General features: G+C 45.0%; 1 protein-coding gene across 1 annotated transcript; it reads right to left on the reverse strand.

Moving 5' to 3' along the window:
- Nucleotides 1-10953: 10953 nt before the first annotated feature.
- Nucleotides 10954-13084, reverse strand: LOC140364363 (serum amyloid P-component-like). The gene is made up of 5 exons (XM_072450462.1): nucleotides 13069-13084; nucleotides 12912-12966; nucleotides 12728-12830; nucleotides 12020-12314; nucleotides 10954-11177 (listed from the first exon to the last, which is right to left on the reverse strand). Exons 2-5 carry the CDS (start codon nucleotides 12964-12966, stop codon nucleotides 10956-10958), a joined length of 675 nt encoding a protein of 224 aa, XP_072306563.1. The 5' UTR covers nucleotides 13069-13084; the 3' UTR covers nucleotides 10954-10955.
- Nucleotides 13085-13776: the final 692 nt, after the last annotated feature.

Here is a 13776-nt window from a genome sequence, read left to right on the forward strand (position 1 = left end):
CCAGTTTGTGAGAGCCCGGAACTGTGTGTCTGACACTCGGACCTGCAGTGTGGGGGCGCCCCAGGGCACTGTCCTCGCGCCCTTTCTCTTCACCCTTTACACTGCAGACTTCAGACATGACACGGACAGCTGTGTCCTGCAGAAGTTCTCTGATGACTCTGCCATCATCGGACTCATCACGGACGACGATGACGCGGAGTACAGAGGACTGGAGCAGGACTTTGTGGACTGGTGTCAGCGGAACCACCTCCTCATCAACGCGGGGAAGACCAAGGAGATGGTGGTGGATTTCCGCAGACGCCACCCCACTGCCCCCTCACCAGTGAACATCCAGGGACGGGACATTGAGAGAGTGGACTCATACAAGTACCTGGGTGTTCATCTGAACCACAAACTGGACTGGACTCATAACACAGACGCACTGTACAGGAAGAACCAGAGTCGGCTCTACCTCCTGAGGAGACTCAGGTCTTTTGGAGTAGAAGTCTCCTGAAGACCTTCTACGACTCTGTGGTGGCATCAGCCCTCCTGTACGGTGTGGCCTGCTGGAGCAGCAGCATCACAGAGAGGGAGAGGAGGAAGCTGGACAGAGTCATCAAGAAGTCCAGCTCCGTCCTGGGCTGTGCTCTGGACTCGGTGCAGGAGGTGGGGGACAGGAGGGTCCTGGCTAGATTCACATCTATGCTGGACCATGAGTGTCACCCCCTGCAGGACACTCTCTCCGCTCTGGAGAGCAGCTTCAGTGAGAGACTGATCCACCCCCGATGTGTGAAGGAAAGGTTCCGTAGGTCTTTCCTTCCTGCTGCTGTTAGTACTGAACACTCGCAATACTGACCTAACCTAATACTGATGTGCAATTCTGTCATATGTGCAATTGCTGTTGGAATTCATGTGCAATTCATGTGCAATTACTGTGAAATTCATGTGCAATCTATGTGCTGTCGTGACACATATTCATGTGCAATTACTGTCGTGATCACATGCAATATATTTGTATATATATTTATTTATTTATTTTTTATTTATTTATAAATATATATATATATATATATATATATATATATATTTATAAATATATATATATTTATAAATATATATATATATATATTTATATATATATTTATATACACTTTATTTATTTTTTCAGGATTAAGTGATGATGGTTGACCTTTTGCATATGTGATTTATAATAAAACAGTTTCATAATAATCATAAGAGGGGTATTGTAATGGTAAAATGTCATGTCATTCTATCTGTTTTTATTGTTTGCAGATAATGTAATATAATATGTGTTCCTGATAAAGATGGTGCGGCGCCTTCTGGATCGTGTCAGGACATGACCCGAGGGTCACGTCACCTCTGAATGAGATGGAATCTTTGCATCTGTGATGGTTGTTCTAATTAATCTAATACACACCAACAAGTGCTGTGTTTTGTGTGCAGGTGAGTTTACCGCGGTAAAGTGGTCAGCCTTTTTCGGAGGCGATGGTTAAGTGGCCTGAACAAGAAAAGCTGTTTGTCTGCTAATTACGGTGATCATAAAAAGTGTTCCAGTTAAAGGACAAAACAAAAATGGAGAATGAAATAAAAGTTTGAAAAATAAACATTCATGTAATGTTTTAGTCTTAAACCGTGTAAAATAAATAAAAAGCCAATTACATATGCTGTATGGACGTTAAAAAAAAAAAAGAACAAAGTTGGGGGAAAAAAAAGATTTGTCATTTATGTCATATATTAATTTTTTTACTCAAGAGTATATGATCAATGCTGCAATAATGTACTCCTGCAATCTCAAACACCAGGCTCAAGAGGTGTGTGAGATCTTTAATCAGTGGTCCCCTACACCAGCGTGACAAGTATAATTTTTTTTTTATTGTAGGGATTTTTCACAATATTCCAAATGGGTCAGTGCTTTAGTAAGATTATGCTGCATTCTAAAACTACTATTGAGACACAATTACACTTGAACATGTAAATAATTCTGCTGGACACAATAGCCCATTGTGCCGTGTCCAAGCGCAGGAGCCTGTGGAGAGGGTCAGAACAAACGCTGGTCAGATGGTCAGTGGGCACTAAGGCCACTGTAAAGCCTGGCACACCTACCCACTGGTCAAGAGCCAGTTTAATAAAAAGCTTTGGTCGAGTTTTGTCTGGAACAATTGTTCAGCGAGGGGCAAACGAGACTGGGTCCGTCGTTAAAGATACAAAAGCTCCACTCATAAGGTGCAGGCATCAACGAGGGAGTTGTGGTAAAAGATGCATACGCTCAGCACAGACGTGTGCAGAGGCAGATAGCGCGTTGACATTAAGAGACGGTCAAAAATGGGAAAGAATCAACCTAAAAGCGATGTGCCCATCCTGGAGACAATTGGGTGGACCAGTGTGGGAGAGATTTGGTTTTCCATCTGGATCACTAAGCACGGACAAAATATATAATTCATATCAGCAAAACTGTTAAATTGAATGAATATAAATTAAGGATTTGTGATTTTTGTAATGTCTTTTGTCGTGTGATTTTAATAAAAAAAATGTCCTGGTGTGAACAACTTTGAATTGCCTTGTGTACAAAATGTGCTCAACAAATAAACTTGGCTTTCCTCTTTTGTAAGTGTAGTTGGAGATGTAATCGCTAACTTAGATTCGGGAGCAGGACCACGCCTCAACCTTTTACTTCCCCAGCAACCACACCTCCACTCTTTAACCACGCCTCTTATTACCCAGAAGGCCTATATATGCACAGGCCAATCCCAGCATCTCTCGTTGTCTCTGCTCTCTCGACAGACTCAGTATATCACGTTCATTCAAACCAACCATGAGCCATTTCCTCAGATTCTGATCCGTTCCCAATCCGAACAATTCAGTCTGAAACATTCAGTCGGTCAGTTCTCCAGAGGACTCACCCAGCGCGATTCCACAGCTCCAAACACCATCAGCTCCTCCGCACCTGAGTCTCTCACGGACCCCACCTCCGGGACACTCCATGTCACCTCCGGGCGTCCACACAGAACACCGACCTCCACTCCACAGCAACGGCCTGGACCCACGCGCTCTCCTTCTCGCTCTCTGCCCCTCATTTTAACCGGGCGCTATCCGAGCTTCCGGAGCGGGGCACGGCTCCCGCGCTGGCCGGCGCGCTCTGTGCGTTGCTCCGTGTGCTGCGCCCAGGCGCGCGTCTCCACTCGGGTGGACACCAGAGACCGTACCGCAGTGAGCGCACCGGGCCGAAGCCGGTGGACATTTCTTTCAGACGCTACGTCAATAAATATCCATGTTTTCGTCAGCCTCACTTCCTGGTTCCACATCCGTCCGGAGGCGCGCAGTCGATGACGTCACCATTGCTCCACGGGCCGCAGCTCGACCTCTCAGCTCCCCTGGTGGCGGGAGCCAGGTTATACAACTCACTTTAAAGCAAGATTAAACAATGTTCATAGGGACTCGGCAATGTCCCAGCTTGTCCTTAACAATGTTGAGTTCAAACGCTCTCTCTTTTTCTCAATCTTTCTCATCAATTCTCATCACCTTTGCTGCAGCTGCACTCAACTCCCTCAACATGCTTTCCTCTATCCCTCCTCTGTACCTACATTCTACTGCATGTACCATCAACGTACCATCTTCTACGCGCTGGCTCTTTACCATCCACTATCATTCTGGCTTAAGCTAATCTTTCTTTCGCCCTCTGTTCATGCTGTTCATCGTTCCTACTCTTCCCACGTGAACTCTCAAGCTTCCTTTTCTTTTCTCATGCAACCTTCACACCTCGTAGGCTCACAATTCATGCTTCCACTAAATTACTTTCATGTCACATTCAGCTGTCTGGCTTCGCCGCCAAATGCTAGCCACAGGTATCTTCAAAGATTCTGTTTCTAGCATTCCGGCAGGTTCTCATCTTCTCATTCGCATATTACCATAAGTGATAGAACTAAATCTTTGAGAAAGAAGACAACGTTAGAAGAAATAAGAAGTTTTAGAGAGACCATATCTTTAACCCCGGTGGAATACGGGGGAGAAACGACAAAGAGGAACAGGCTTCCAGTTCACACACTGGACAGCCCACCACTCTGAGCGCTCTGCCCGTCTCCCGCGTCCACCTTCCTTTTATTAAGGACCATACGATAGTTACACATTAACCAGCTTCCCCTAAGTGGAAAAGGTCACTGGTACAGGTCACATACAGGACAGCTGGCCCACACTTTTAATACATCTCAGCACTTTACACTGTTGACATAGACGGTTGGTAGTGAAGCTAACAAGTTAGTTAGTCCTGTCGTTGCGAAGCAAGTAAGGTATTTCCATCTGTTTTCGTCTTTCATGAGAAACTGCTCCGTCTGCAAACAGCTCACAAACTTAGAATCACTTCTAACTAAATGTTAAGCATAATAATACATGATACATTACATGTTAAGCAAAATACATGATACATTAGTAAGATAAAACACATAAATCCAGCAATAAGTAAAAAAATTTCCCAGCTCTTGCTTTTCATGCTACCTCATCTTACCATGTTTGCCGCGCAGCTCAACACGCAGCTCAACGCGCAGCTCAACGCAACTCGCATCTCTCAGCTCAAAGCACAGCTCAATAGCTCAGCTCACAGCTAGAGCTCACAGCTCAACTTACAGCTTACAGCTCACAGCTCAACAGCTCAACTCACAGCTACAGCTCAACAGCTCAACGCACAGCTACAGCTCACAGCTCAACAGCTCAACTCACAGCTACAGCTCACAGCTCAACTTACAGCTCACAGTTACAACTACAGCTCACTCAGAACCCGCCGGCAGCCACGCTTGCCCCAGAGCATCCACGCTCGCCCCAGAGCATCCACGCTCGCCCCAGTGCAGCCACGCTCGCCCCAGTGCAGCCACGCTCGCCCCAGTGCAGCGCAGAGCATCCACGCTCGCCCCAGAGCATCGCCCCAGAGCATCGCCCCAGAGCATCGCCCCAGAGCATCGCCCCAGAGCATCGCCCCAGAGCATCGCCCCAGAGCATGCTCCAGAGCATCGCCCCAGAGCAGCCACGTTCACCCCAGAGCAGCCACGCTCGCCCCAGAGCAGCCTTTCATGCCTCTCTTCATCACTCATCCCGCTCTATTCCCCCCCTCCCCTTCCCCATTCATCCAAACCATTCGACCCCTTCCCCATTCATCCCACATCCCACTCAAGCTTTTCCGCGTCTTCAGAGCCCCGCCCGCAGCCACATGCCCGCTCAGAGCCCCGCCTGCAGCCACACGCTCGCTCAGAGCCCCGCCCGCAGCCACACGCTCGCTCAGAGCCCCGCCCGCAGCCACACGCTCGCTCAGAGCCCCGCCCGCAGCCACACGCTCGCCAGAAGCCACGCTTGCTAAAAGCCCCGCCGGCAACATGTTCACTCTAAGCACGAATCTCACCAGCAGCTGCGCCCACCCCGACCCACGGCAGCGTCCTCATGCTCGACCCAATCCACGTATTCATTTCCCAGAGCCTCTCTCTGAGCCACCGGGCACAGGGACGTCTACCACAGAGCCATCGGGATACGCCCCTCTGGTTCTCAACAGTCTCGCCTTCGACCCTCTTCTCGCACAGAGTCCGTTCTCCACTCAATCTCTTTCGACTCTTCATTCATCTCTTCCTTCATCACTCATCCCACTCTATTCCCCCCCCCCCCGTCCCAAATCCGACTCTCTACGATCGCTTCAATTCCTACTCCTCAATACTACTACCCTCATATCTTTAATTCCTCTCATTCTCAATCTCATTCAGCTCAATTAAGTTCCCTCATTCATCGCTCATATTGACTTATTTGCTACCCGCAGCTCGTCAACTCCGAAATCCATGCAAGCATTTCGCTCTCCACTCCGGAGCAAGGAGACTTCAGCATAAATCCAGTTCTATCGACTGCTCGTCCAATCCTATCACTCTTGCATCTTATTCTCTATCTACTTCCGTTGACGACCCACAAACGCTAAAACACTATTCAAATGTACCAGAATTAACCCTCGTCTCAGTAACGGACGGACTGCTTTCGATTCCATCCAGCTACTCTTCAAGAGTGCTTGGCTATCCAGCTCCTCTTCCCCCGTGCCACTCGTAACATTATTTTCAGCCAGGCTTACGTCAAGATCCAGATCAACTTCCTTCATTTTAAATCATTTTGGGGGTTCTGAATCGGCTGGGCTGATTACCTGAGACAGAGCCCCCATCCTGAGTCTCTACCCAGCCATCTCTCATCGATCTCTCTCATCGATCCCTCTCATCTCATCGATCCCTCGTCTCATCGATCCCTCATCTCATCGATCCCTCTCATCTCATCGATCTCTCTCATCTCGTCAAGCTCTCTCATCTCATCGAGCTCTCTCATCTCATCGAGCTCTCTGTTATGGCCTCAAAGGGAGGTTTAAACATATGTGACTGACCGTGGCTAATCCAGTTACATGTCTACCCGGAGACATTTTGAGTTATTCACAGATTCTGAAAGTGTGAATTCAAAGCTTTCCAATGATGTCTCACTCATGTAGATCTGATAATATTTGAGTAAGTTGTGGTCATTTGAATGTATACAACTCTCAAACCCATTCACTGAGAAAACGGCTTCCAAAGTTTCTCACCGGAGTGAGCCCAGAGTCACAGGGGGGCTCATTTGCATCTCATTGAGATAGGCCCTCCCCCCTGTCACACTGACACCACCTTCCCCCTACAGCTGTCACTGAAGACTCAAGAGGAGTGTTGTTATTGATGGTAACTGGACTTGAATCAGAATTAGAAGTTACTATATTAAAATGGAAATACTTGGATTACAAAAGGCCCTGAATAGAATCAAAGAATCAGAATCAGAAAATAGGGTTCATTGCATTTGTCGATAAACATAATTCACAGGTGATTCAGTGCAACACAAACAACAAAAGATAAGATAAGATAGCCTTTAATGTTACAACGCAGTCGATACAGGGGGAAAGGACAGATAACTTATAGGAAGTTTAAAAAACACTCTTAATAGAAGAACTCTTATAAACAGATGCCAGGGCCAGGTATACGAACTGCAACGGGTCCATGGCTTTGAATATATGAGATATGAGATAATAGATATGATATGTACACCACCAGAGTCCAATTACATCAGAGATCACATCCTCATCCTCTTCTTCGTCTGTGCACTCTTCTGTGCTGTGACTCTCGGCTCTTGGCATCAAAGCTGTAAACAAATAACAGAACATTTAAGAAATGGCTAACTATTTCACATAAAACACTCATTAACTATTTTTTTTTTTTTAACACAATGTGAGAGTTTCAATATAAATACCTGAAGTGCTGATAACTCTTGATCTTTGGAAGCCGTCTGAAGAAGGGACTCAGATGCTTCTGCCAGTCCAAGTTCTTGACAAACACTCCGCCGTTCCAACAAGCTGTGGGATATTGAGGTGAGACTCAGGAGAGCTGTTTTCCACTACCTGATGACAAGGGCGACAATGTAAAAAAAACAGAAGAAACATATCTTAAGCAGAGAGCAGCACTGAAGTTTTGCCAGGCTAATGTTTACACATTACAGTAGTCAAATAATATAAACTAACCTCAGCGACGTCTTCCAAAGTGTCAACCCTGGTCTTCATGTATGCTCGCTTGATAAGTCCAAAGCCGCAATCAGGGAAGAATTTGGTGTGGCCAGCAATGAGGAAGTGGATGTCCATTGTGTGGTGAAGCTTGGCCCCGTCTGCAGAGGGTTGGACGGAGAGTGTATCTGTAGTAGACAGAGAGAGAAAAGGAGATTAGATTAATACATATGACATTTGATTAAGACGTATATGTCTCTATAATTGCTATTCTGCATTTGCACTATTTGTAGTACCTGCTGTGCAAAGTCAAAGCTGTAATGCATCCTGATGTCTTTGCTTGCTGGCGGTGAGGGTCCGAAAGACAGCACATTAGATTCTGTTGTAGAGATCTGTGCGTGGCCTGCAGCTTCTGATGTGTGGGAGAAGCTGTTTCCACAGTGATCTGAAGCTTGATGTACAAACTGCAGGCTCACCTGAAAAACAGATGTTGCTTATGGTTAATTATACTCTAATCATTAAAACATGAAAATCACCAAATTAATGTTTTACACTTACCACGCTCCTTAGCAGACTTCACGTAGAGACAGGTCATGTCAGTCAGGGTGTCTTTGCCAATTCTGAAAAGGGGAAAAAAAGGATTAGGGTTAACAGTAATATGGGAATAACACGCTTCACAAATAACAGTTCACATTGTGACGTTAACGGTGTATTTAAGATGCAAAACGCGGAGATATTGGGACATCTGCCCTCGGCTAGCGGGGCTAGCTAGCTCACTTGAGATAACACGGCTCGTAAAAGCAGAACACTTGCAGAACAGCACACCAAAACATGAACATACACTCGAGTTTAAAACCGGCGCACATTAAAGTGATTAAAAGCGGGTGTTTTAGTCGCAAAGCTTACCTGGTTCAGCCGTCCTGTTGTCTCTCCCAACACCGTGCACAGAGAGACACACAGGAAGCTGATAATGGCCAGGCAAGCGTGTGATTGGTTCGAGTGACGCAGTGCGTGCGTGACGTGCAACGTACGTAAGCCACGTGACCAGAAGTGGTATCGGGAGTTGTAGTTTTTTTCTCTTCCCACGCCGAAAAATAACCCGATAACATAGCAAAGTTTAGCTTACAACTTAGCTCCGAATAGCTGCGTTTAGCTCCGGGCTGTGGGGCTAACAGCCGGTTTAGTCCACCACAAAACACACACAAAGCACGACCCACACAACCCACGGGCCAACCCACGCCGAAAAATAACCCGATAACATAGCAAAGTTTAGCTTACAACTTAGCTCCGAATAGCTGCGTTTAGCTCCGGGCTGTGGGGCTAACAGCCGGTTTAGCACCATAAAACACACACAAAGCACGACCCACACAACCCACGGGCCAACCCACGCAAGTAAAATTCTAAAGTGATCACGAGACCCCTTTAAAACACAGCGTTAAAGCAATAATTTAGTAGTAAAGTAAAAGTGTACCTGAGTAAACAGTTCCGTTGCAATGTAGTCCAGGAAATGTAAGCTCTGAAGACTGTGCTCTGAAGACTGTGCTCTGCAGACGGTCTGGAGTAATGAGAGGAAAACACGGAAAGCACGCAGAGCACGCAGCTGGCCATGCGGATCACAGTTGATTGGTGGAAAATGTAAACAACACGTTGGCTAGAAAAAGGTGACGCCCCCCAGGAGAGCAGGAAAAAGACCCGAAAACACCACATTTTTAACAGCTTAATGTATACGTTTAAGACCACCAATAGTGTTATCTGAAGCACACAGGGGCTTATTCATAACTTCAACTAGCACATTCTGCAAAAAAATGAAAATCACAAATTTGGGGAAAAAAAAGTAAAATGCTGTTTTTCTCAGTTTCACCGAGGCCGACATGGTCCGACAATTACCGTGGCGAGTCACATATTTAGAAAAGGACACCGGAGACGAGACAAGGTTAACCCAGTTTATTAAGGTTACACCAAAATAAGTACCAACCCGAAACCCCCGTGCCCTAAAAATCACCCCAAAGTTATCAAAAGAAAGATGGACCTTGTGGGCCTGCCAAACAGAAATAAAATAGGAGCGACACCGGGCCAGCCCCGTATAGGGCCATCGAAGCCGGTGCCGACACCTCTAACTATAGCAAAAAATAAGATACAAACAACCCCCTATCTATGCCCCAAACAAAAGCGAAAATGGGACTACCGGTCCCACCAGGCCAAACAAACAGGCTAGTGCTACTGCTAGTGAGAGCCAGCTGGGAGCAGGCGCGCAGAGTGTGTCAGCGAAGCGGGACGCATAGCGGGATGGGCGGAGCCGAGCTGAGAGAGCGCTGAGCCCATCTGGTCTCCATTTTAAAGGCTGCCGGGCGCGCACCCGCGGCCGGGAGCCAATCTAAAACAACTAAACAGATTAGACAAAAACTGACACACACACAAATATTATCATTAACAATAGGGAGGAAGAGTGCCCAAACCTAACACTCTCTCATCTCATCGAGCTCTCTCATCGCTCTATCATCGAGCTCTCATCGATCTCTCTCATCGATCTCTCATCGACCCCTCATGACTATTATCAATTAACATTCTTTCGTATTTCATTCTTGTGGTGTGGTCCTTGCTAGTGAAGTGTAGTTGGAGATGTAATCGCTAACTTAGATTCGGGAGCAGGACCACGCCTCAACCTCTTACTTCCCCAGCAACCACACCTCCACTCTTTAACCACGCCTCTTATTACCCAGAAGGCCTATATATGCACAGGCTAATCCCAGCATCTCTCGTTGTCTCTGCTCTCTCGACCCCACCCTCCCACCCCATGTCTCTATCATCGTCACCTTAACACATAACCATCCATGGAGGGGGGGTTCTGAATCGGCTGGGCTGATTACCCGAGACAGAACCCCCATCCTGAGTCTCTACCCAGCCATTTCATCGATCTCTCTCATCAATCCCTCTCATCTCATCGATCCCTCATCTCATCGATCCCTCATCTCATCGATCCCTCATCTCATCGAGCGCTCTCATCTCATCGAGCTCTCTCATCTCATCGAGCTCTCTCATCTCATCGAGATCTCTCATCTCATCGAGCTCTCTCATCGATATCTCATCGAGCTCTCTCATCAAGCTCTCATCGATCTCTCTCATCGATCTCTCATCGACCCATCATGACTATTATCAATAAACATTCTTTCGTATTTTATTGTTGTGGCGTGGTCCTTGCTAGTGAAGTGGGAAGACATGAATAACACTACAGTACTTGTACTAGTAAGAATCCCCTACATTAGTGCATTTTTACAACGTCTGTGAACTACAAAGAGTCATTTGATGTGCACAATTTGAACTAAAATGGAAGGACACTGAATACACAGTTAAATTTTGAGCATGATTTATTTTTTAAAACAACATTTTACAGAGCCCTGAACAGGTTAAATCTGCTAAAATGTGAATTATTTTTCTTTTATTTGCAGCTCATTTCTTTATGTTCGATCAGCACTCTCCCATTGAGCTGGAAGTCCAGAGCGGCCCAGTTCACCACGTTTCCTGGAGTGTAGTTCTTGTTGCCTGTCATGTACTTGAGGATCTCACAGGGCGACAGCACATAGTCCCACATGTGAACGTCACTCATCATCCCCAAGAAAGACTGTTCAGGGTCGAAATTCCCGCCATGACTGTCCTGCTCCTGCACACACACCAAACACAAACTCGTCATCTGTCAGTCGTGTTCTGAGCCCTGTTTAAAAGCCACATATATATTATATACATAAATATATATATATATATATGTATATATATATATATATGTATATATATATATATATATATATATATATATATATATATATATATATATATTTAACCATAACCAGGAGGCTGGCATAATGTACAGAAACATCTGTGCAGAGTACGGGCTGGAGACCCCAAGGACAAAGTGGGAAACGCCTCCAAAGGTGGTGGAGAACGACCGAGCCAAGGTCCTCTGGGACTTCCAGATACAGACAGAATGGTAATGGCGAACCAACCAGTTCAAGGTACAAGGAATTGAGGAAAGCCGTGGTGGTGGACATTGCAGTGCCATGGGATGGTAACATCCAAAAAAAGGAGCATGAGAAACTAGAGAAATACCAAGGCCTCAGAGAGGAGCTGGAGAAGGCCTGGAGCGTGAAGGTATCTGTGGTGCCAGTAGTGACCGGAGCACTTGGGGCAGTGAGCCCCAAACTGGAGGAATGACTTGAGCAGATCCAGAAAAGTGCAGAGCAGGAACAGCAAAGATACTGAAGAACCCTCAAGCTCCCAGGCCTCTGGTAGAGGACCCGAGCTTGAAGGGGGAGGAATGGAGACCACCCGTGGAGAGTGAGAAAGAGTTAACAAAATTTGTTTTATATATATTTTATATATATATATATATATATATATATATTTATATATATATTTATATATATATATATATATATATATATATATATATATATATATATATATATCTCAAAAAAATTAGCCGTGTTTTTTGTTTTTCTTAATTACCTGTCCCAAAGTAATGATGGGCTTGCCACTGAGGGCGGAGTTAACAATGTATTTTTTGGTCAGAGGTTCCCCGTTCAACCACAGTTGCACCAGACCAGAGCTCGAGTCCCAGGTTGTACAAATGGAGTTCCATTTGTTCACTCCATAGTCGAGTCCTCCATAATGAGCTTTAGCATTACGGATATGAGGCTCCATCGTCTGCTTCTTAGCGTTCCAAAAAGTGAGAAACTCGTTTTGCTTCGTTGGTGTGGCCAATGAGAACAGGGCGTGGTCTCGTGTGAGGTCAGTGAAAGATCTTGAAGTGGAAAACAATATTTACTACAATACAATATATTCAACATCATCAAGTGCTAACGTGTGTTAACTGTGCAACAACAGCTGATGAGAGACATGACACATTTATCAGGTTACACCACAGAAACTCATCAGGATAAGATAAGTCGCATTAGAAAAATGCGTATTGTGTATTGTACGTGCTGTCCCCCCCTGTCTGTAAATACCCCCCCCTTTTTGTAAATGTCAAAGCGTCTTTGGGTCCCTGAAAAGCGCTATATAAATAAAAGATTTATTATTATTATTGATAAAAACAAAGCTCACAGTTTCCAGATTTTGGTAAAGCCTTTGTTGATTCTCTTCTTATATATGAGTGACTTTGGTAAATGTGTGGCATGTGTCATAGGGACGTAAGCCTCTGGCAGAAACACTCACCTGTGGCAGACTGTCACCGCGCTGAGGCTGTCCTGGGAGGGCATCAGCTTTACATGAGCCGTGTTGGTCTCTTCTGGGAAAATGAACATTTTTCCAGACAGATCTGAATAAAGCCAGAAATGGGGGGAGGCATTAGTATTGTTTCATAATTCAAGTCATTATAATAATGATAATAATGATTTACCTTGAACGGCAGCTGCATTTGAGAGCAGCGTCACGAGGCAAATGAAGAACTTCATCTGTTTAAATGAAAATACAGTTTTTGTTTATTATTATCATTCAGTGATCAGACAATCACATCTTCTTAAGTCAGGATAATCTTTTATCATTTGTGTTCTTACCCTGCATCCAGGCTCGTCTCTGAAGACTGTGACTCCCTGTAGCCTCAGTCGGCTTTTATAGCTGTTCTCTAATATTTGTGATGTCACAGGTGTTTTATTTCAGGGCAAGGCATGTTTTTTTTTAGAGCACAGTTTGTTTGATGATGTGCAGTCAATTATAAACTCTCCTTCAACAAACACGTACAAGAGCCGACGAATAATCTTAATGTCAGATTGTCAGTCTTCTTTAGAAATGAAATGTGTTTTCCTCTTCATTGTTGAAAACAGTTCATCCAGGCGACATTTCTCTCAGTTCTAGATTATGGTAATAATATGTATATGTGCATTAAACTCTAAGGTTCAGCTCTAAGGTTCATTACAGGAGAAGGACACTTCTATTCTAAAGTAGAATGGCACTCATTAGATGAGAGAAGAGAACAGCACTGCCTTTAGTTTGTGTCTAAGGCTGTAGTTGGCATTTTGTTTATTGCACATCAGTTCAAGTATTCACCGTTTGAGGTCTCAGGACATTTTTATTTTACAATCCCATCGTGTCAACACAGAGACAGGAAAAAAGGCTTTCAACAACTTCGCTTCTGTGGAAAAAAGGACTTTTAAAATTAAATAATTTCATGCCTTTTAATGATTTTAAAGTACAAAGAAGATGGATTAAGGCGAAACATGTCAAAGTACAGACCATTGCAGACCATTTTAAGTTTTTCTTTTTGG

Source organism: Eucyclogobius newberryi, unplaced genomic scaffold (genome assembly GCF_026437365.1).
Source record: "Eucyclogobius newberryi isolate DKJ021-1_F unplaced genomic scaffold, fEucNew1.0.hap1 SCAF_1, whole genome shotgun sequence".
In the NCBI taxonomy this organism is placed as follows: domain Eukaryota; kingdom Metazoa; phylum Chordata; class Actinopteri; order Gobiiformes; family Gobiidae; genus Eucyclogobius; species Eucyclogobius newberryi.